Below are 25,635 nucleotides of genomic sequence, written 5' to 3'. Positions count from 1 at the left end.
AGGGAAGAAGGTTCAGTTATTGGTTAGGTCAGGAGGAATTGCAGTGAGTACGAAGAAATCGATACAACTGGGATTCATTACAATTCACTATTAAAGCATAGCCATTAGGCAGAATTGTATTACCATGGGGTTTTTGTACTCTTAATACTATCAGTGCTTGTGATAGGGTCACCAAGATATTCCAACAAGCAGGAAGGAACTCTGAAGCAGTAATTCTGAGTCACCAATAAACTCTTCTGAGATGCAGCATGAAAGATGGCTAGAAGAAATAATCACAAAGATAAGGTGCATCTTGTTAAAGAAGTGTAATATACAAAACAATTTCAAATAAGTAGTCTTTACTGACTATACATGGAGTTCTGGAAGCATAGTAAGAAGAAAGAAGGCAAGAAAGGACATCAAATTAATAATGAATTTTGGGACATTATTCCTCCATTTATTACTTCCACATGTTGGAAAGCTACCTACCTCTGTAATCAGCTAGTCACCACCTGTGAAAGGGGCTCTGGAGTCTTCTTGTACAGAAAGAGCTGAAGCAGTTGATTCCCATTTGTTCTAGCCAACTGGAATAGCCCTCCTGATTTCTGCTTTCTCTAAGAGACATTTTCCTCTAAATATCCTTCCAATTTAACAGAAAACAAAGAAGTTGTATGTTATCTTTAAAAAAAAAAATAAAAAAGCTTTCTGGTAAATCAAAAAAGGTTAATACTTAGTCCAATCATCAAACAGAAGGTGACAAAATTTAAAAAACAGTAAACAAATTTACATAAAGTCTTCCATTAATGCAGCCACAATTATATGAGTAGGATTACAATTACAGGATCATCACTAAGTATAAAAATAGTTCTGAAATGTATCTATGATAGACAAAACTTTTCTTCCAAACCTCCTGGCCCCTAATATTTTCATAAAATGGCATGATGCAATGCTGAAGCACTTGTGGTTTTATCCATCTCTAATGCATATGTAATGATATTGCTTTATGCTTACCAATATTGAATTTCATCTTCCATTTTATTGCCTAGTCAGGCTGCTTTATGAAGACTTTCTTTAACTCTTCAAAGTCCACTGAAATACCTGTAAGTTTTTCACACTCTTATTAACCCCAAATCCCTTACAACTGTATTGAACAGCACATGACCCAGATGGAGGTAAGCCACTTATGTCATTGAATCTTCTTATTAACACTCAGTCTTCACAAAAATTAACTTTCCCTTCTTACTGTTTTCCTGCCCTTCCCCTCAGCTTTTCCTTACTAATCCCTCAAAGGACTTTCCCTGTTATCCAGTATGTGCAGTTTCTTTAGAAGCATTTGGTGAGGAACCTTTCTGAAAGCTTTTTGAAAATCAAAGTGTACTATATTGACTGGCTCATTAGTGGTGAATGCTGTGAAATGAACCAAGAAGTGGAAATATAAATAGTACCATAAGCATGTAAAATGAATCATCATTAAGTAAAGAACAAAGACCACAAAGGATTATGAGGGGGGTGGGGAAAGTCAACCAATAGTAAAAGGTCTGTCAAACTCCAACATCAATGTGGCTTTATGCCTACATGCACTATGTCTAGTTAAATTATGATCAGAACTGGAGTTGTCAAAACATACCCTTCCAGCATCAGATAGGTAGAAAAAATTGTCTTAGCCATGGGATTTGGTGAGTGGGAGGAGGGGGTGAGGGAGTTACTGCCATTGCACATGTCCCAGCGCACGTTGTCTCCTGTGCCTTGTGGCAAGACAGGTACGCTCAGCAGAACTGCACCCCTGCTAATGCTCTAGCTGTTGCTTGGTCTGCATGAATCTTGGAAGTCATAGATGAGGAGTATTATTACATTTACCAGTACAACCAAATCACACAGCTCTTGGGAATCCCAAGGGCTTTCCTGAGAGCCATAGAGAGAACTGGCCAAGTTAAGCATAATATTACTGATGTTTGCTATTTGTTATATTGTGATGGTTAAAGATCCCTAAAGAGACTTGTCTTACTCAAGTATTGTAAAAGCAACATAGAAGAAAACAGTGCCCCTCTTAACACACTTCTAAACTATTCTAATTTAGAAACAAGGGAAAGGTAGTTGCCTTATTTTCAATTTCCTGATAGAAGAACTGAGAAGGTAATATAGCTTGCTCAGACTTGTCAAAAACTTGGATTATGAACAATTTTCTCTCTACATACAGAGCCATGCTTCCTTTTAAAAGAGTGTGCTTTATGAGTCTTTGTAGCATACACATCTTTCCTTCCAGAGTCTGTTCAGTCCTCATTTGAGTTTAATTCCTAGCCACCTCAGTAGAAACAGTGCCTGAATTACAGCGAGAACACTAATGTACTTCCCTTTTGCTGAATTAAATCATTCAAATAAGTTTCATTTTTAGTCCAGAGAAACTAGTATTTGAGACTTAAATCAACATATATTTTTATTGTGTGATTCAGTGAAAATGACATTTCCAGCACACCGTCACTGATGAGTCAAGATGCTGTAATATATAACCTACTAACCTAAATAGAATGCATACTATTAGTAATTAAAATTTTGAGGAAAAGAAAAACAAGATTTTTTTACTGAAATGGTTGAAACTAAAATTGAGCTTCTGTGCTGCATTGCAGAATCACTACAAAACCCATGACACCCACTCTTCCATGCCTGCTATAAATGTCCTTCCATACTTGGATCCATCAGGCTGACATAAGAGGAAATTGAACTAGAATATGTCAAATCTGAAGCTCAGCAGAAATTCTAGAAAAAAAATAGTGTATTATTTTTAACAAAGGCTTTAGCTGGTGAAAAAGGAAGCAATAGTGGTCAGCTTTTATCATTTAGTGCTGCAGAATGCACAACCCCAAATATAAGCCCACTTTGTAGAATTGTGCATAAAGAGATAAAGGTGTTATCAGAAAGAAAACTACTTTCTCACAGCAAATTTGTATTGAAATAACAGTTACGTATTTATTATACAAATATATATCTTATATATAAGATATATACTGTAATATCTATTTTCTATGTATCTTATATATGCTGTATATTATATACATTATATATATATATCTCAACACCTTTCATATACTCTCTGTTCAAGAATAAATTTTATTTTTTATTTCCTAGAACTCAGATGATGGAAGTATGATCATTGCCAGTTGTAGATGTTCTTCGTAGACTTCCCTAATAACAGATGCCTGTTCTTTTGTACTGCTCAGAATATTCAGGAAAAAAAATAATCAATAAAACTCAAGCAATTAATATACCGCTTCTTGCAACCTACTCTCCTATACAGCTGAAATAATAAAAATATTGTCCCTTTTTATATAGAAGCTAAATTTATATTCGACTAAATATAAGTTGAATGAACTAGTTGATTTGACACAGTTCCCCATAGAATTCTCATAGAAAAACTGTCTGCCCATGGCCTGGATGAGCACACAGTCTGCTGGGTCAAGCACTGGCTGGATGGACGGTCCCAGAGATTGGTGGTCAGTGGAGTTAAATCCAGCTGGTGGCCACTCACAAGTGATGTTCCTCAGGGCTCAGTGTTGGGACCATTTCTGTTCAACATCTTTAGTGATGATCTTGATAAGGACACAGAGTGTGTCATCAGTGAGTTCGCAGATGACACCAAGTTAAGCGGGAGTGTGGATCTGTATGAGGATAGGGAGGCTCTACAGAGAGACTTGGATAGATTGGATCTGTGGGCCAATGTTAACGGGATGAGCTTCAACAAGGCCAAGTGCCAGGTCCTGCACTTGGGCCACAACAACCCCCTGCATGGCTACAGGCTTGGGGAGGTGTGGCTGGAGCTGTCTGGGAGAGAAGGATCTGGGGGTTCTCATTGACAAGCAGCTGAACATGAGCCAGCAGTGTGCCCGGGTGGCCAAGAAAGCCAACGGCATCCTGGCTGTGTCAGAAATAGTGTGACCAGCAGAAGCAGGGAGGTGACAGTCGCCCTGTGCTCTGCACTGGTGAGGCCACACCTGGAGTGTTGTGTCCAGTTTTGGGCACCTCAATACGAGAGAGATATCGAGGTGCTGGAGCGAGTGCAGAGGAGGGCAACGAAGCTGGTGAAGGGCCTGGAGAATAAATCCTGTGAGGAGCGATTGAAGGAGCTGGGACTGTTTAGTTTGAGGAAGAGAAATCTGAGGGGAGACCTCATCACTCTCTACAGCTACCTGAAAGGACATTGTAGAGAGGTTGGTGCTGATCTCTTCCCACAGGTAATCAGTGACAGAACAAGAGGGAATGGCTTTAAACTGCAACAGGGGAGGTTCGGACTGGACTTTAGGAAAAAAAATTTCACAGAAGGAGTGGTCAGAGAGTGGAATAGGCTGCCCAGGGAGGTGGTGGAGTCACCATCCCTGGATGTGTTTAAGGGTCATTTAGATGAGATGCTGGGGGTTATGGTGTAGGGGAGAACTTTATAGAGTAGGGCTGGTTGTTGGACTTGATGATCCCAAGGGTCTTTTCCAACCTGAATATTTCTGTGATTCTGTGACTAAACATACTTTAGTTATTTCTTTTGTTAAAAAATAAAGCCTGTCTTTCTCAGTCTGTTTCTAGATAATGTTCCTGCTTTATTAAAGACTGCAATTTCAGAGTAACCAATTTATATGTTAGTGCAGGTGCTAAATTTTATAACAGGAGGTGAGAATATGTCATCAGCAGAGTTTTCTCTCAGATGCTCAATCAGTACAGCAGGAATCTGCAGTCTTATTCTACTAGTTCAGTTGTATCTTCAGCTTTTTTCAGTATCGATTTGGATGGTGGAATAAGGAGGAATTTTAAAGGCTGGAAGATTTTATGTACTTTGAAGGTCAGGGTCACAACAGAGAAGTTAGAATTCAGCCTGTCATGGAGCAGGTGCTGGCATGAACTTCTCAAAATCCCTAGACAGTAAGAGGCTAGACAACTTCTTCAGGAGAGGTGAGGACCTTCCATGTTGTAGTGGATCACCAGGTAGTTATTAATAGTTAACAACTCAACTACATCACAACTCAATCATGTTTCATGAGTATTATGCTGGAATTTAGTAATAGAGCTGATATACAGCCTTGGGAATCATTCAGTTTTGCAGAACTGGGAACAGGTGAGGACAATGTCTAATTATAAGACAAGTCAAGCAAATAAGAGCAAGCAGAAAGTGCAGAAAACATAACCAATGAGGAGAGCTTAAAGCTTAAAAAACTGGAATTGCTTACTATATATTACAGCTAAACTAACTAAGAAAGGCTTATTTTCATCAGCACACCAGGTCCTACCGACTCCTTTCTCCCTGATCCCATCAGTAAATGCTTCATTATAAAGGACTTCACTCAGCCAGTACCAATTCCCTTCATTTTCAGAATACCACCTACTTCACTGAGATTACCAAAGGTTATCCAAACCATAAAAATTGGGCATTCAAGAATTAAGATCATCTTAGAATCACTGTCTCCATACCATTCATGTATAAGAAAAAAAATCATATAGCTGTCCAGCTTGATAGGTATGTAGCCAGAACTCACCCCTTTAAATGCAGTCTTTAAAACATATTCCAGTGAGTCTTGTCAGGAAGAAAAGCATTCATATTACCTGCTCTGTATATGTGTACCAGACCACACATACTGTCAAGATGTGCTACACATTTTTAGTTCCTTCATAGTAACCTGAATAAGAGTATTAGCTTATATCATGAGACTGCTTCCTTCTGTCTCTCATAATTCTTTATTTTTACAGTGTCAGAAAGATTGTGTTTTGCTTTAATTATTTTCTGCAGGTTTCAAAATAATGATAAAATTACAAATCTCAGGTAACTTAATAGTAAATGTATATTACTTTGTTGTTATTGGGTTGTTTTTTTTCCAATTTTGACTTGGTTTTGGTAGGTACTTTGCAGTTATCCTTCCATAAAGATGTTCTTCTTTGAGAATAAATTGCTGGGGAAGAAAGATATCACAAACAACCAAAAATAGTTCACAAGCTTGTTTCACTGTAGCTTTTATCCAGTGGCAAAGTATCAGAGCTCCCATTGCAGGCCAGGTTGGAAAATAATTACTCTAAGGGCAGGTGTAAGGAAAAGAGATTCAGTTCCCTCATTGCAAACTACAAGGTGAGAAGCATGCCTGGGGTAAATCTGAGGACTGGCGTATCTGTAGCATGTACAGAGAATTTGGACCATGATGCTTCCAGGCTCCTCTAAATAAAACCAGGAACTACTGTATTGCCTGGCATAACCCAGAACAGTGAGGCTGCAGAGAAAGCTTAATTTGAACAACAACTGCTACTTTTTAAGAAGCAAAGCACGCATCTCTTTCTTTTTCCACCACTACTCTGAATACACTAAGAGTGTTGTAAATTCTTTGCCTTCCCTTAGACTGCTTAGATGCATGTGTTGGATCACATGACACACACATGCTTATTGTCCATGCTGAATTACACTGAGAGATTTTTCAGGTGCTGTCCCTATGTTGAGTGTCCCGCAGGGACATGTAAACAGGGTATAACAGTTCTTTTAATTCAAGCTTGCTGCCACCTCAGGGTGCAAAAGCAACTGCTGGGGTTAACTGAACTCCTCATATACTGAGAGACTGCCCCCAGCCCATGCAGCACAAGTACTGCTTCACAGCATGGCTGCAGTCGCATTCATTAACCTATATTTAGAGAGGTTGTCTTGAGTATAAATGCTTCCTTTCAGCTCTGCAGAGGAAGATGCCAAGGGACATTATTCTCTCCTCTCAATGCACAAAGAGGATGAGAAGACATTAAAGTAAAAGTTTTTCCAACCTTTTAACTTGCCTGTAAAATGTAAGGGATTGAAAAGAACAAAGAAATGGAAACTGCAAGAGTGAGAAATTGAAAATCTGCTGAGTGTTGTGGAAAAGCAATTTACCTCAAGGAAATAACCTCAAAGCCTAGGATTTTCTTGCCTTCCTGAAGATCTGGCTTATCCTTTAATCAGGAAAAGGGTCTGACAGTGTGGTTTGTAAAATTTATTACTAAAAAAAAAAAAGGTATTTCAGCCTTGATTGGCTGAAATAGTTGAACTGTGCATGCTGTGAACACTTCAACTGAAAATTATTGTATTCTCATTCTTACAACTATAAAATGTGAATAATTAAGATTGACCTTGTAGCTAAACACTAGACACAGAACCAAAGCATAGCCTTCTTATCTGCCCTGCAGCAGCATTGCTGAATCGATGTGTGGAGCCTTTGGTGCTGCATTAGAAATGCAGATCAAGCTGTCACCATTAGAAAGTTTTGAGCTATGTCTCCTGGGGACAAACTATACACTGTCTGTAGAATTGCATGCACAGAGGCTTGCAATCATGCAATGAATAGGCAATTCAAGTCATTTTTCGTATCAGATCTTGCTGGCCTGTGCCCTTTGTATATTGAGAGGTGGGACAGGGGTCAGTTTTAAAAATCTGTAACTTTTATTTTATTTGATTCTTAGGCATGTGAGAAAGAACCTTCTTCTTCTTTCTTGTTAAGCTATATGCATCTGTAGAATAAATGGGGCACCAAAATAACCAGTATAAAAGACAACTGAGTCAAAAGTATCACCTGTTCTCATAGTGGAGTGCACTACCTTGCTGCTGGCCAACTACCCTCTTAGCCTTCTCACACCTATTTCCTCCCTTTTACAAGATGAACAGCTTACAGAGTATCTTCTGTGTGACAGTCTATAACAGCAAAGCAAGTCTGTGGGTTTCATCTTGACATGCAAGTGTTGACCAAAGTGCGGCAAGCATTTGCAAGTGAAAATAATAGAGATATCTCTAGCGAAATAACTATGATCATATATTATTTATAAAGAATTATGTCTCAGAGAGCTCTTTAGAATAATAAAAAAGGAGAGAAGCTTAGGAAGAAACTAATATATTTGTGTGCAAGCATTTTTGGCAAGACTTGAGTGTATATTTTGTGTATTAAAAAGCACAGAATTTTGTTAGATTTGCAAAATGAAAAATGCCAGAGCTGCAAAGAAAATTTCTTACAGATGAAGTATAGCTCAGCCGAGTTTTGTAACAAGTCACTTCAGTATTTCTTCATGTAGGACTTCACTTTACAAATTATCAGGCTTGTCTTTCTAGAAAGACAAGATGTATGCGAACAACGCATGGAACGATGTTTCTAGCAAATGTCTTTGAATGACCAGTCAGGAGCCCTTGACACAACACCGATTCTTTTGCCACATCAGTGCAGTTTTCCTTATGTCTCCGGAGATTCACCAGAAGTAGCTGACAGCCAAATGTAGCCTAGTGCTATTATTTGGTCTGACTGGGGGCTATGAGTGGGATAATGCTGCAATAATATACTCTGTCTGAGGAAGAGTTTCTCATGATGAAAACAAACCAAGGGAAGTGTAACAAACTCTCAATTGAATGGAAACTTTCTAAAGCTGTTGAGAACACGAACAACTGCCTTTGTACTATGCTAAGAATGGGCCAATAATTTTTTTAAGGAAATTGAAAATGTGGTGTAATGTCATGTCTACACCTTTCCAAGAGTGGACCTCACCTCTATTGGTCTGTCTGCAGAGGGCCTCCTGTGCTGATGGCTCCAAATGAGCTAGAACAAGGGAGCATGGTGCTGGTTGGGGTCCATGAAGGAAGAATCCAACATTTCGATCAGATGAAGTGAAGGTTTACAGCAACACTGTTGAAAAACAGCAGCAGACAGGGTGTATAGTGTGTGCGTGTGGTCATACAGACCTTTGGAGGACAGACCACTTGTCTGGACTTGAACACTGAAACAGTGGCCATCGGTGCTATTGAAACAGATTACCATGGAAAACTGTTTAAGCAATGTCTCTGTCTAAAACATCAGTGTTTACAAGAGATGGCCACACTGGTTTAAGTGCTAAGGTTATTTTCTACTTTACACATTGAAGACAGAAGTACTCGAGTGCAATACTTTAAAAGATTTTGATTTTTCCTTTTTCTTTTGTATCATCTTGTCAGCTGGTGTCTTGCAATGTATTTAGTTCAGAAGATCTTTTCTGTTTAGTACTTTTTCTTTCCTCTGTGTCTAAAATGCAGGTGGTCCGACCATACCAGACAATGTCCAATCCCATGAGTAAGTTGACAGTGCTCAACAGTATGCATTCTCATTTTATTTTGGCTGACAATGGCACTACTGGTAAATATGGAGCAGAGGTGAAACTTCGTAGACAACTGGAAAAGCACATTTCTCTTCAGAAGATAAATACAAGTAAGTAAAATGTTACTTGTATTGGTTTATAATTGCAATTATATCAAAGACACTTTGAGTTTAAATAGGCAGTAAGATCTGTATATTTTGGGGAGTAGTTCTGTCTAAAATGGTAAGCATGAGCTAATAAAAGCAAATAATGGTGAACAAAGATGAGGAAATATTATTTTAGTGTACTGTGAGTAAGGGTGCAACACAAATAGCTGAATTTGTTTCAGACAATATTTCAAACAGTATTTGTCAAGGCTGTTCTGGTTCGACTTAGGTCTTTGGTACCCCCATGTCCTTAAACTGTATACAGTTCTGTTCCTCATTTGCGAAGAATACAGTGGAATTAGTAAAGGTAGAGTAAACGGAGACAAAAAGTAAGAGAGCTTTTCTTGATAAAGACTACAGGTTGGAGGAGAGAGGACTGAGATATATAGAGGTATATAAAATCCTGCATGGTTGGACAACTCAAGCAGTATCAGAGCCACTGACATTTAGAGGCAGAGAGAGTATCCCATGGAAGTGTTACTGTATGTTTCCACTATGTTTATTAGTTTTTCCTAGGCAGCTGTCATTAGCCACAGCCAGAGGCATAATATGAAGTTGGTCCTTTCACTTCATCTTTTGCATATCATGATCATGACGCTCCAGTTTTTGTCTCAAAGTTAATTTTTTTTTTCTCTTATATGTACCACTTTCCTACATAAAATGAAAAGTAGTCACCTAAGTAAGCACTTCTGCTTGTGGATTTAAAAAAAAAAAATCTCAGTATTAGTATTGTTATTTCTCTAGTGTACAGATGCTTGATTTAGATGGGGAGTTAATTTTTTTCTACATATTTTGGTTTTTTTTTTCACTTCTGTTTACAATCATTTAGTTTCTAGAAAATTGGTGCTATCAAAAGAAAAAAAAATATCAGCTCTAGAAACTGAACCTAAGCTGTGTATAGGGAAGAAAATATTCCTTTGGACCTTAACAGGCAGGAATTTTTTTAACCACAGAAACAAACCTGTGTTGTACCTGTATAAGCTGCCTTTAAGAATGAATATAGAACTCATTTTTCAAAAGTGATCATCTGCACAACCTTTCTGCAGATGTCTTTCTGTAAACATGCAATTTTGAGGCCAGGAACAGTGACAGTTTTATGATATAAGCACTTGAAACTGGAATGAGACTAGGAAACACATTTAGACTCTCAGACATCAAATGATAATGAATTACAAGGCAGACCCAGTGGGGTGAATATAAACTAGCAAGTTGATCGTGCTTGACAAAGCTGTCTGCATGACAAGTATAGTCCGTGCTTAAATTAAAATGGTGTGCTACTTACACCTTTCAACACCAGTCCATGAACTACACACACTACAGGCTTGTTGTTTTTATGGTATCAGAGTATATATTGCTTTTTCTCAGGGAGCAGTGTGTAGGTATGCAAAAATGTGTGTGCATACTGAATGATGTGTGCATACCTATACATTTCCTTAGGAGATGGAGATAGTATGATCTAGTCCTAGGTTGACCAGCAACAAAATTTCACATTTGAAAATTACATATAAGATGTAATCAAACTGTAGAAAACTATGTTGTAAATAATTATTTTGAGGGCATTTATAAGAAAAAGGTGAGCTTTTGCAGTTTACAGCATAACATTATGTTGGGAAATCTTTAGGTTAAAAACCAAATCTCCTTAGAGAGATTTAATTTAATTCAAGTTTGGACAAGAGGTTTATCTGTTGAAAAGTGATTGATGGGTGAACCTCCAGACTTTGGTGGTTCAAGTCTCACCTCTTCAAACACGTACAAAATATGAGGGATTTATCTTCTCTGGTTTCTTCCTGCAGCAACACCCTCTTGCCCCGCAGGAGTATGTATCTGCCTTTTCTCTTCCCTTTTCTCTGTAATAGACTCTCTCTATCATTTAACCTCCACCTTCCAAGTCTCTCTTATGAACACAAAAACGTTAGGGTGTCACAACCTCTGAAAAATAGAGAACTGCTAATAAGGAAAGTTGCTGGTAAGATTTGTATGTTTTCCTTTGTTTTAAAACAAGGTGACTGCGTCCTGACCAGCCTCGTGTTAATAAAAGGTGACCATATGGATGAGAGAAGGACCACCTGCCCTGTTAGGTCAGCCAAACAGATGGCCACTTTCTGGTGCCTTTCCTTACCCTCATTCCTAGCAGAGAAATGGAGATCCTTGGCCCCGTGCATACAGGGGTGCTGCTGCAAAGTGATCTTCATCCAACTAGGAGTATGTGCAGGCATGCATATGTGTCTTTACTTAACATTTTCCAGTAGTAAGCATGTGCAGTGGGGGAAAACACTGTCAGCATTAGGCTGCTGTTTGCTGGAGAGTCAGAAAAGGGTACAATTTTTAGTTGCTCACCAAACAAAAGAGCAGAAGGCTAGAAAACAGAAGAAATTTAGGAACTAATAAACAGTTGGTAACTTATTTCACAGCCTGTCCCTGGACAATAGTGTTGAAAAAAGATTTATTCTTATTTTGAAGCCTGGCTGACTTTCACATGCTAGGCTTGTCACTTCTTCTTGTTTACTTTGCTTTTCTTCAGCTGTATCTTTCTCCAGTGCAGTGATAGCTCTCCTGGATGCTTGCTATTATACACTATACACAAAGGGAAATTTCAAGCTGTGTTCACCTGTTAAAGACACAGAAAATGGTATTCCCTTCAGACAGATTAGGACAGTGGCAGTCTTTTTTTATAAAATTTAAGATTAAATCAGGTCATTAAGTATGCCAGATAATTCTGAAAGACTCAGCTGTGTTTGTTCCTAATATGACATCACTCTCAGTCATTCAGTAATATCTAATTTCCTGAATGAGTGTACTATTAAATAATTAAAAGCTTGCCCCCTATGAACACTAGAGAAAAGATTTCATTGAATACTCTGTTTCCACTCTGCTTTCTTAGCTTTTACCACTTCCATAGCTCTTGTTTTGTCCACAGCAAATATTCATGAATTAAAAAATTATTTCCAGGCAAGCAAAGAGTACAGTTGCATTTGTGGATCAGTCTGAGTCTGCAGGTTCAGGACAGAGTCACTCCATTGTGGATTTAACTAGAGGTCAATTTGATGCTTCACTGCTCAGAGCAGGTCTTTCTTATTTTCACAAGTGAAGACTATTTTAACACAGCCTAGCAACTATATCTTGCAGTGAGCCACAAGTTGTCTCAAACACATGAAGTTTCAAAATGCATGACTTTGTAGGACAAAATGTTGAAAGTAAGATGAACTTTTCTAAAACTGTTTCAAGATCAAAAGGAAATACTTAAGGTGATCTGATCGGAAATGTTTCTGGTTTCCAATTCACACAAAGATTCGAGTCCTGAACTTTTTGCAGGCATTTAAAGGCAGGGAGATCACCTTAAGATATGCTCTAGAAGGAAGGAAAAATATCTTTGTGATCATCTCTGCCTTATGTTTTGTTTCTACAGCATTGTATGGATAATTCAACAGCTCATATAAAAATTTTTACACTGAAATGTGGAGTTGAAACTGTTTAGTTCATCCTGTTTCAAAAATATTGCAGAATGTTGTCATGACAAATGCGGAGATATTTTAGAGCAATAAAATATTCCAGCTCAAAAGGTGTGGTTTTTCAAAGATAAAGTAAAATGGACTGCAGCTGTGTTTCCAGCTATGATGCTGTGCTTATACTGTTTTTTTGCAAGTAGGGATCTACAGCATGTCAGACATAATTCACTGATGCCAGTTTACTGATTTCTGATTCACTGCTGAATCGGAATCACAGAATCATCAAGGTTAGAAAAGACCTTGAAGGTCATCCAGTCCAACCATTAACCTAACACTGACAGTTCTCAACTACACCATATCCCTCAGCTTTATGTCAACCTGAAACTGCTTCTAGAAGTGTTTGTAATACTAAACTCTCTCTCACTGCCTTGAACACAAGAGGATTCACAGCTATTTGTAGAATGATAGGTTTCTACTATGCACTGGAACAGACTTCTGAAGGTCCCCAGTCTGAGTGTTCTCTCTCAAAGTAGGCTATTGTCAACGTTAGATGTTTATCTGTAGCTTTGTTTAGCCAAGCCTGAAAACCTCAATAATAGATTTTCAACCTTCTGTATGGGCTCCACCAAAATGTTTGGAAACTTTCCTCAACCCACTATCATTGCGTGATCTGAAGACCCCAAGTCACTATTTGTGGCCATTTACCCTTCATAGGACTCAGCCTTAGCAAGAAGAGTATGGCTCTAACACCTTTTTAACAACCCTGCAGATAGTTGTAGGGAAGTATTAGATTAGATCTTAGGCTTCTTTTCAAAAGGTTAAACAAGCCCTGCTGTCTGAAACTCTCTTCTTCAGACATATGGTCTAGGCCACTATATACCTTAGCAGCTTTTCTCTGGATACCCACCAGTTTCTCCTCATCCTTCTTGAAGTGGACAGCCCAAAGCTGAATCCAGTACTTCAGATCCAGACCCACTAGTGATAAACAGAGTGGAAGTGGGAAAAAAGTCACAATTGACACACACTTCTCTAACATAGCACAAGTGCATGATTTGCCTTATGTACACTGAGAGCATGGTGTTGGATCACATTCAAATTGACATCCACTGTAACCCCACATACATGACATAAGGATATAATTACTGATCAGAAAAAAAAAGCTGCAAGTTTCACTCTGAACAGTCAATAAATTTACCTTGTCAGAATCCTTTTCCAGGAATGAACATAGAGAAATTGAAGTTTATATAGGATTTTTCAAGTTTGGACTTCATTTTCCCAAAACCCACAAAAGTCCTTATTGCCTTTGAGTGTTGAAATAACTTTCAATTAAAAAAAAAAAAATGTGTTCTAATTGACTATCTTTATAACTAAAAGTCATTGGGCATTCATCCTCAGGAGATAGTCTGCCATAATAATGCAGACATAGCATTTTATTAGTCTTTTTCTAAAATTCGTGTGAATTCCTCAAGCTCCTGTCATCTACAGTATTCCTTGATTAAAGTCATTCTGAAGTCTTATATTTCAACACTTTCTTATTCAGAAGGAATAGGGATCAATGTGTCCCCTAAAACACTGAGAATTTCTTTGCTAGAATCCTATACACAATACATTTCCTCTTCCCCCTGATGCCTGGAAAATCTTCTGCACACTGTAGATTTTTCATCCCCTTTTCAAATGCTTTTTCCCAAATACTATGTCCTTATACCTTCTTTCGAATGTCACAAAGGTGCAAAGAAATGTTTCAAAATAAACTGTTTAAAATAAAAGAGGTAGAACAATTTTCACCAAAAACTAGTATTGGCATTGGATTAGCAAACAGTTAGTATCTTATGATCCCACAAGATGTGAAGGTGCAGCTAGTCCTTTTTTTGCCATCCTGGGAAAATACTAGTGGCTATACAGAAAGAGAACTTAATGTGTGAGCAGATGATGTAATCTGTAAACAGAAAGGAAAGAAATTAAGCATCTAATTACTAGAGAGAACCTATTGCAAATTCTCCAATTATGACATTCCTAGACAATAACAAAGCATTTCTGTGAAGTGTGCTAGAATGGCCTGGCCATTTGTTAAGATGTACATCATTACTACTTCTGCAGAACGTTGCTGAGTAACAGCAGAATAGGTACACCAGCGTTGCCTCCAACTGGAAACGTTTCCGTTCCAGAAATCTGTCTACAAAATGTACATTGGAAGTTACAAGTCATAAAATATTCATTCCTGCCGCTCCACAGATGGGTGTAGCAACTCAGCTAAAAGGTCTGATCTGAGGACTGTTAATCACTTTCAGGAAAAGTCACTCCAATAGGTTGACGTGCCATGGCTTTTACCCATTTTATGATTAGCCAGAACAATGCTTCCTCATTAACAAACGTGGTCTAGAATTACTTCATATGACATAAAGAGACCCTTTACCAATACTTGCAGAATATTCAAAAATCCTGCCTAATTTTTCCCCCTTTAGACTCTGCACTCATGTTTGCATTTTTATACTACACAGTTCATTCCTCCTGTTTGCATTAAAGCCTTCAGTTCATGTGATACAGTTGTTGCTATTAACTAAATTGTTACTAGTAACTGATATATTTTCAGATCCTTAAAGAGTTTACAGCATTATTGCTGAGCATTTTCATCACAAATGCATATTTGCCTTCATGTGAATGATCTGACTAGAGCAGTGGAGAAAGACAAGGACACAAATTATACATAAACTGATAACGTATAGACTATATAAAGTTTTAAATTTGAAGAAAGAGGTTGTGAATTGATAAGGAATATTGTAAGTTTTACTTTAGAAGAACATGCATAATTATCTGTCAGCAGAATCGGAATCTGGACATGATGTGATGCACATCATAGCATCATAACAGCATAGCATGCACTTACAGCATGTTCTTGAGTATGCATAACTGTTTTGGGAAACATACAAACATTTTCTTTGTCTTGCATGTATCAGCACATATGTATCAGTAATAAAATTTGTGTTTGGCATGTGTTAGAAAGGAGTAGTATGCTTTCAGTAGCAGTTGCTAGAATAGCAGAATAAACTTTTTTTGTGATATTTGCAAATCGGACAAATGGCCTTGAAAACATATTCATCATGTGCTAATGACATTTTTCTTTTAAATCCAGACATCTTTCTTATATTGAAAGCTTCACCTACCAAAAGATTTAAATCTTGGTCAGGATACTGCCAGAATTTTCAGTTCTCTGTAACTATCTGACAGGGATTTCACATCCTTAAAATATGCTTTGGAAATAGGTGAAGTCCAACTAGTGAGGCAATGGTATTCAAATTGGGGTTAACAGCTACCATCATGGATTAAAATGTAACAAGATCTAATGTCTGCTACAATGATTTAAAAGAGGCTCATTTGCTTGCCAGCTTGGACTAACTAGGTTTCTGCCATTTTGTAGTATGAGACATAACCTCAAAGAAGGAAAGAGTAGTGATGAGGCAAAAGGACTTCACTGTCATGCGGAATGAAGATAACAAGGATATATAATGTCACCTAGACAGCAGGAGTCCAGCCTTTGCTGATGAGAGGGGAAGATATTTTTCACTATGAAAACTCTTTATTCTTCATAAAACTAGCTATGACCTTCTTCAGGAACAGTTATGCAGAAAAAACAAATCCATTTTTGACAAATCTTTTTCCAGAAGACCCAAAAATAATGTGAAAATGAGGATATGTAACTAAAGACATATTTGCAACCAGGATGTTAAGCCAGAGGCATAAAGACAACGCATGCTTAATTGCAAGTAGATTACTTAAAAAAAATCAGAATGTTTTGAGTAGTTTGGCTTATTTTGTATCTTTTATAAACTTCTTTAACAAACACATTCTTTTAGCCTTTTTGAAGCTTACAGATCCAGAAGATGGACAAAATTATTTCTTCAAAGGCAGATGTGGGCTATAGATCAGAAGGGATTCATCTACAGGCAGTTGGCCACCCTTCTGAAATAAGCTGACTGTGTCACAAAGGCTTTTAAGAACAAGCTGCACATTTATGTAAAGCTAAATGTCTGTTTATGTTAAAGTTGCCACAACAGTCATATATAGTGAGCCTCAACACTGTTTTTCATCTCCCACTCTCCTGATGCAACATTAACACCCTGAATGTTATCTCCATTGTGCTTCATCTTCTCTGCAGCATGTGAAAACAGTACAAAAAATATATATTCTCTACCACAGTTTTATTAAGGGCTGGTGTGCCTTGCCCTCTTTCATAGAAACTCTAGAGATTTCAGTATTTCATGTTTTTTTTTCCCTCAAAACCTGGAAAAAACTCCAAACAAACTTCTGTGTATTTTGCCCAAGAATCACCCTGCACTGCTCAATCATTTCCACATGCTGAAGAATGTTGGTATTTCTTAGAAAAATTACCACATCAAATCCTTAGGTTGTGTAGGTTCACCTTGTGTTGTTCTTATTCTTCTTTTGATTATTACACTCCTGGGAGAATTGTCTCCTAGACCACATAGGGTTTCATGTGAAATATTGCTATTCAATATCAATCTGCAATTGTTCTTATTTTATACATGCTGTTTCATGCTGAAGGCTTGCTCTACCTCTACAGTATGCTGTTTGTAAACAGACAGACCACAAGCATTGGTACTTGTGTCCTTGGATTTAATCTTTCTTCTTTATAAAGTTGGTGACTGTAGTTCAGTTTTGGTAGGCCTATGAGAAAAAGTTACCTTTGAGTAAGGAATTGATGGGTAAAGTTGGGTGTTCTAATTGGGTAGAGAAAGCAATTTGGAGAGGGTAATATGTCGACAGTATCTGTTCATGTGACCCGTGGACTTCCCTTTGTCATCCTATGCCTGAGAATATATGAAGGGGGCTGGGAAGGCAAAGGGACGTTCAACTGTCATCACTGGCATCTTCTCTGACCATTGCACCATCATCAAATACATTGGAATACTCATTTGTTTCAGATTTTTCCTTCACATTCTGTGCAGCCCTAGATGCATTTTCATAACTACATAGCTGGGAAGATGTGGGTACTTACTTCTCTTGAGGAGAGGAAGCCTGCTGCAAGTTTGACTTCTGTGAAATCTGAGTAAAACTCAGAACTGTTTGAAGCTTGAGTCATTTCAGATTTTGTTAGAGATTGGAAACTTGATCCTTTTTCATCAAAAACATCATGATATTGGTGGATTAGGCACTGGAGACAAAAATATCATCTCAGACAGGGCTGAAAAGCACTTGCAGTTTAAAAATTGTTCTTGAAGCACAGATAAATACGCAATTGATTGAGTGTGAGTGGATCCATAAATACCTCTCATGGACTTGACTTTCAATGGATGAGTTTGTTGAAAACATAATTGTTTTCATATGATTGACATACAAGCAAAAGAACACGGGTCATTTCAGCTCTATAATGGTCAGACATTTCAGATGTATTGAATTCACTATGAAAATCAGAACAAAGTCATAGAACTAAGAAAATTATTACTTCAGGCTGTATCCTTTTTAAAAAAAAATCTGCTGTTCTGTATCTCACCTGCTGTAGGTGTTTAGAATACGTGAGAAGGGAGGGATATTTTCTGAAATTATATAGTCTCCAATATGTTGACAAATGTGCAAATTATAACAAGGAGAAGCTCCTCAATATGTAATTTGAGGCAGTGAAAAAATTGGTTATGTTACTGTAATAAGTTCTTTAAGTGCTGTGGTAGTGCTCACATCCAAAGAGATCCAGGGAAAATAACAAGGAAGATCAGATAGAATGTGAAAATTACTGCAATTGTATTTGCTCCTGAGTCTCCTAGGCCGTTACCTACAGCTGATGAGCTCCAAGAAGAGCGAAACCAGTTAGGTCCTGTAGTACTGGCCTAATAAACAATTGATTGCTAGGATAGATAGGATAAGTTATGACTGAAATCCATTAAGGTTCTTGTATGCATGTCTTTGAACTTAAAGTGCCAGCTTTTTTGTATTGCCATCCTGTAGAAAGTAAGCAAGTAGGTTGTTACTGGCTTGTGATGTTCACGGATCCTAGCATTTAATCTGACATAAACTCTTTCCATGCCTTGCCTGTTCTGAGGACTCTCTAAACTTTGTCCTTTTGCAAAGACAGGTATGCAAATCAAAAGAAGATATCACAATTTTTTCATCATGTTTTCTTGTTACCAACCTTTGATGACCTTTGGAGAAGTTTTTAGGATCAGTCCAATATTAAATGAAGGTATGGTCCAAGTGTCAGGTCCACAGTTTTGTCTGTCACTGCCATGTCTGGTAGGATGGCAGATACATTACTAGGTAGATTTAGACGAATGAGGAAGGAACACTGAAAAATTAAAAATGAAAGTACTGAGATGAGGCAGAAGAGAAAGGAGAACAAGCTGGGACAAATTAAATGCAATCATACTCTTAGTAAAGAGGAGAATTAAAAATAGAGGAGATAAAAGAGGATTATGGATTAGACCCAAGAAGACAGAGGTGAAAGTGTGATTAGGATACCAAAAAAGAAATTAGAAAGATGAGAACGCAGAATAGAAGTGACCATAACGAGGGAAACAAGGAGAATGAATGCAAACTGTGAAGGAAACAACAAAGCTGATCAAAATCAAATTTATAATAGTAATTTTAAACAGGTTGAGAAGTGTGGGGGGGGAAAAATGGAAATTATAGCAAATGGAATTCAATGAGCCTATAGCAGAAGAAAAGTCAAAAAATAAATTGGAAAGCAAAATAAGTCCAATGGTTGTGAGCATTCATTTATTGGTAGTGGTTCAGTGTTATTCTGTCACACATAATCCTTTAGTTTTGTGAATCTAAGAAAGAGAGCAAATATTCTTAGAATTTATTGTATTGGCTTACCAGGTCACTTTGATTTCTCTAGACATAGGGCATGTAATAAGCCTCCAAACAAGTGGAAATTCCACTTAATTTATGAAAATATAAAAAATAGTTTGGGCGCTTTTTTTTTTTTTTTTTTTTTTTTCTGCTTTCACTACTGAACAGTGCTTTCAAGGACTAAAGGAAGTATCTGTCTCAATCTTTGCCGTATCTGGAATAGGTAGTAACTGCTTCTGCTCTAGGGAAGATACTGGTAATAAGGGATGAGGAAAAGAGAGAGCTGACTGCAAGTGCAGCTATATGAAATTAAGTTTGAGCTGGCTGTGGAATCTGGGGAATCCTCCTGTCTCTTTGGGTAATAAGATCCAGCATCCCTCTCCATCATCCTGTGAAGGCAAGCCGCATTCTCTTTTTTCCAGTCACGTTCACTTAGTAGTTAATAATGATAATTTTTCTGGTGGTAAGCATACCACAGCTGTGATTTGCAGATCTGGAGAAAGCAAATCTATTGTATATGCAGATGGTCATATCTATTTGCTATTGATATTGATATTTTAGCCAAAATAGTTTCATACATACCAGGAGGTATTTCCAAAAGGGCCTGAAGACTGAAAACAGTAACCTGGGGAAAAAAAAAACTGTAATGTTATTTAAGTGTAGCCTAGGAGAAAGGATCTGGATTATTTCAGGATGTTCTCTTTTATCACTTAGCTCTCTGAGGCAGTTGGGACCATAAGCAGTACCACATAGATGTCCGGAGGTGAAGCAGACACATTTGTGTGGGCAAACTTTTAAAAGACTGTTGCAAATCCAATACAATTTTAAATCTATTTAAGCAGCACTTACCCTGTAGTTAGACACACTATTACAACCAACGAGCAGTATCAGTTGACTCTGTATTACTGTAAAGCAAATATTACCTCAGAAATTAAAAACTACTTTCCTCAGGCTTTGAAGCTCATGCTGGGTGGACTTTTGCTTATTAAAATTCCAGAGCATATTTAATTGTTTATCCATTCTGTGTAAGTACCTCTCACTAGGATATCCAAGTGCTGCACCAACACTTAGACCAAAATACTTCTGAAACCCACAGGCTTTATGTGCTGTGGGTTTTTTTCTGCCTTTGCTGATGCAACACACAGCTACGTACACTGCTGGCCCCATGAAAAATAGCAATGGCCTGGAAGTTGGGACTTTTAGGACAGACTTCTTGAGCTAAGGACTTACTTTGGTTTTCCCAGAACCTCCAAGTTTCAGCCTGAGTTTCAAGACACCATAAGACTCAAACTGCAAAAAACTCAGAAATAAATGCTATTTTGCCCTCTTGAAAATATGAATGATAAATGGCTGCTAGTTGATTTCCATTCAAAAATCATAGTTCATCTCACATATTTAGGTTAAAACTAAGATCAGATTTGATCAAAACGTACTTGAAAAGCTGTCAGAGCTTGTAAGCACATAAACATTTTTGTTGAGCTTCACAACACTTTATCAATCTTTCATTGACAGTTAAATGAGATTTTCCACTAAATGCCACTGATACACAACCCTTGCATTAAAAAGTCCTGAATTGTAACCTCATCTGTTGATTAAATAGCCTGTACCTGTCATCTGTTTGATGCAATTAAGGATTTGTTACACTGACACTTGCTTCAGGATTAGAGGTCCACAGGTGCCAGGGTGGTTTTGGCGTTTCTATTCCTAGTTAGCAGAATCACGTGCATAAATTTGTAATTTCATGAACATTTTATTCATTTTCATTTCAATTCAGTAAATATTTATCCCCATGGCATACAAATGCAGTGTAGTTTTGTTTCAATTGTTAGACATCCAAAACATTTGTAACAATCAAAGAAAAACAGACCACAATGTACTGTTCAGGATTTACCAATTTAGAGTATCAAGACACCTATTGGTAATGGTAGTAGGTGTGTTCACAGCATATTTGTGTTGACTTAAATTAAATAAACCTCTGAACACAAGTTGTAATTCAAGGCCAAGTTGCTAAAAACTTCTATTTATGAAGTTTCTTGTTTTGATCATCATATTATACAGTGCTGCGTGAATGTATATCATATCATGTCTGTAAGAGGAAGGATGATTACCTTCAGTATGCTAAAATAAAACTTATTCCTATTTGTTTTACCATGGTTTATGAAACAACCCTGGAGCTCAGCGAGTTTTTAACTCCAGAGGTACAGATAGCACAAAGTTCCTGAAGTCATATGTGCAAAGGAATCTGGGATTCAGATCAGCAGGCACTTACATAAAAGAGCAGAGGTCAGACAGAATTTTTTTCTTAATATCTTTAAGAAAGCCTGGTGATTTATTCGTTATAATAAAGAGGCATTTTCCATTTAGGAAAAAAAAAAACAAAAAAACACAACAAACAAACAAACAACAAAACCACACTAACATTTTCTCCATAATGCAGTCTAGGAAGGCAGGAAAATCTAGAAGAAACAGGTCTCTAGAAAATCTAGAAGAAACAAGACTCTAGAACACTTGCAGGCACACTAATATGTGTATATCTGACGATTTATATTTTTGGACTTCTATTTTATGGCTGTATTTGTCAGCCACTAAGAGAGGAATGAGTGTACCCCCTTACAAAAGCCATTGTCCTAAAACAGTTTTTCAGGTAGAAGGGTAGCTGTTGCTCACAAATGGTAGACCTTTTGCAGGGCATCCACAAGTTGTAGGCCTGAAACAAATCTAATGCCTGTCATAGAAACTTTCTGCTGCTAAGAATCCATTATCTCATTACCTAGGATAAGCACTTGACAACTTGTGACATGATGACCAGTGGAGAAACCTGCTGATTTATGTACCCCATTGTCCATAATACATCTAGGTCCAGGAAAGTTTAGTAACCTGTAGACCTGTAAGGTGGTGCTGTGCCCCCTGATCATGCAAATATACTTACTTTCATGAAGAGAATGAAGAGAACGATAAGCCATTCCAGCTCAGTGTGGCCTTATACATAGATCCCTGTACATGCCGGTGGTAGGTTCTAGGAAGAGAGAGAATCCTGTTTCCACACTGCGTAGTGTCTCATTAAGAACAGACTGAGTTGTCTGGCTGACTGCACATGCACTGTGTGGAGGCTTTTGAAGGCTTACTCTCCCTACCCTTTGGGGCAGTTTGGACTCACTAGGCATGTCCACAGCGACTCTGTCTTATATGCACTGTAAGCCTTAAGTTCCTCCATTACATCCAGCTTCAGGAGAACTTGCTGTAGAGCTGCACCTCGTGTGGGAGACATGACATAGATTTCCAGCTGTATGCCACTTCTGTGCCAACTGCTGTATAGTATCTCCCTCAGTGCAACAGCCAAGTGCTCCAGCATTCCAAACAATCCAAATAATTACCAAATTCTTCAGCCAAAATTTCCAGGCAGGAAAATAAAATGAATGACATTAAATGACCCACACCTACATGTCTGACCTAATGAAGGAGCAAAGGTGGCCAGCAGAAATTGAGCTCAGGTGTACCTACCACCACCCAGTGAAAAAATGCAGAAATTAGAGTAATTTCTGTCAGAGATAGTAAACTAGAGCCTCTTAGTTTTGTTTGTGCTGATAGCAGAGGTAAATTTAGAAATCATACACAACATAGTGATATGTCCCAGTTACTCTTATAAGCATATGGAAAAACGAGTAATAAATGCACTTTATAGTAAATGAGGCATTTTATTCACTTTCTGGTCTATAAAAAAATGGATATCTCATGTTTAGCTCTTCTTAAAAACAATTAGTAATAATTTATGACAGTTATAGATTATTTATAAATATACTCACTGTATAAAATATTCATGTTTTTCCAAGAACTGAGGATACTAAGTAGGGCTTCTGCAAAGCATAGTAGATTTTTTTAAATCCCCTATCACACAGCATAGACGTTATGCAGTTTTTCTGCCATTTTTCTGCAGATTTTCTGCCGTTTTTCTGCAGTTTTTCTGCCATTTCCAAATTCATTTACTTATTCTAGTTTATTGTGTTAACTTACATATTCATTCACTACCACTGTGTCAAGAGGAAAATGGGATTATTTCTCTGTATAATAACATGAAGGCCTACAAGTTCACTGGTATACATCAGGACAAATGTTCTGGTATGTACATACCTTCCTGGAAACACAATTGCCCAAAAGTCTCTCACTGGCTCTGTTGCGAGCCACAAAGGCAATTACACAGTAATGAAGCTTTAGGCTGTCTGTATAAACCTTTCATACAATATTGCAGTCCAATTTACAATATTGCACCAATATCCACAGTAGCTGACACTGTGAAACACTTAATAATCTAGTCTACCCTGCACAGATCTATGCTTATTGAAATGCTCCAAATGCAAGTTACTGTTTTAGAAAATAAGATAACGATGAAGCTCAGAGAACTAATTTTAACTTCTAGGTCTTTGGTACTATTTCTTCTTAGGATGAATCATATAAAATGAAAATAAAAACACTGTTTTGTCTGTATTTAATGATATTAATTAAGTGATGACAGACTACCTGTCTTTTTGCGTTTATAGTGGGAATACTAAGACTTCAGTATGTGAGATGGAGACCTTATTAAATGAGAAATAGTAACATACAAGTTTGTGTGAGATGTTACACACATAACTGCTCTTGAAAATCTGAGAAAAAAAATCTCCTCTCTGGCTTACAAACTATTTTTAGTACCACAGCATAAAATTTCTGAGACCATTCTTAAGCAGGAAGACCTTTACCACCTTTAAACTTAAGTGTAGTTAATCAAGTGATAAACCTCACAGTGATAACCCAATAGTCAGAATTCCCAGCTGTTGTCAAGTCTGCAGATACACTGCTAGACAAGAAGATTTCTCTGTCTTCCAAAAGGAAAAGGAAAAAGATTTAATCAAACCAAAACTCATCCTAGAAAATGCTGAAAAAAAAAACCCAAAAACTGAGTAAATTTAAAAATAAATCCTCCATGTAATTATCAGATGGCTGGAAAACACCATAATTTTTAGGATATCTAAAGATAATTCACTTGAACTTAAAAGAGAGTGATTCTCTACAAAGGATATTAAAATCCCTGAGTAATGTAATTTACCACCTTCTGAGAAACAGAAAAAATATCTAGATCTGTGAAAAGGAATTGATCTTTTCCTATGTTTGGAAACCAACAGCAGTGATTGAGTTTTTCCTGATAGTAACAATGCATTTTCCTATACTGATAAGGGTTATCTGCAATTTCAGAATGAACAGCATTTTAGTGGAGTGTATTACTGCTACTGTTTCCAGTTTATAAAAGGTGAAACACACTATTTCTAAAGTTGTATACTTGTAGAGTACTTAGTGAAAACAACAGTGTTGTTCAAGATAGCCCACAAAGATGAGTGCTATCCTTAGTTTTGCACAGACTAGGGCAAATTTGTGGTAAATTCCACAAAAAACCATGAAGGGAAGACTTCTTGTTTGTTGATCTATTGGACTGTCCATTTTAATGCTTGGCACAAAGTTCCCGCCTTCTGGATTTGTGCTAGGAGACATCAAGGCTAGTACTGTAGTCCAGTTTCTCATCAATATGGTTTTATCTCAGCGTTGCCTCCTTTTCAACAATCTCAAGCAAGAAACTTTTTTTATCATGATTATGTCCTTGGCTTTGTAAGGAATGTATTACCTTCAGGTTTAGCATCTTGCCTCCCAGCTTGACATTCACCTTCATAATTAAGTGGTTGAAACAAGAAGCTCCCTGTGGGTATATCAGGCACTTCCAGCCCCTTCTCTGCACACTATTGTATGATATCATGTGCTGACACAAACTGAAACAGTGCTCTTGCAGATAATTCCTGACTCTTGCATTTCTAAGGAGATACAGACATCTAAAAGGAAAAATATTTTGATTACCAGTCCATCAGCTACCTTTTTCACAAAGTCAGAGGTTCTGTCTTATTAGCATCACATGCTGACTTTTTCATAGAATCACAGAATCATTCAGGTTGGAAAAGACCCTTGGGATCATCGAGTCCAACCATCAGCCCTACTCTACAAAGTTCTCCCCTACACCATATCCCCCAGCATCTCATCTAAACGACCCTTAAACACATCCAGGGATGGTGAAATCCACCACCTCCCTTTGGCATCAAAACATGTAAAAGTTTAATTCAGATCTGCTCTGTGTTTTGCCTGTGAGCTAC

General features: G+C 37.6%; 1 protein-coding gene across 1 annotated transcript in view; it reads left to right on the top strand.

The window, feature by feature from the left end:
- The window catches only part of TRPM3 (transient receptor potential cation channel subfamily M member 3), a 324,961-nt gene that overhangs the window by 174,558 nt on the left and 124,768 nt on the right, over window positions 1-25,635 (top strand). The window contains exon 6 of the mRNA XM_026866467.1: window positions 9,011-9,182. Within this exon, the coding sequence (XP_026722268.1) occupies window positions 9,011-9,182 (172 nt within the window). The remainder of the gene's footprint in view (window positions 1-9,010; window positions 9,183-25,635) is intronic.

The sequence above is a fragment of the Athene cunicularia genome (genome assembly GCF_003259725.1).
Source record: "Athene cunicularia isolate RWA chromosome Z unlocalized genomic scaffold, athCun1 chrZ_part2, whole genome shotgun sequence".
Taxonomy (NCBI): domain Eukaryota; kingdom Metazoa; phylum Chordata; class Aves; order Strigiformes; family Strigidae; genus Athene; species Athene cunicularia.
Note: the sequence above shows the minus strand (reverse complement) of the source record. Positions and strands in the feature narration are given on the sequence as shown.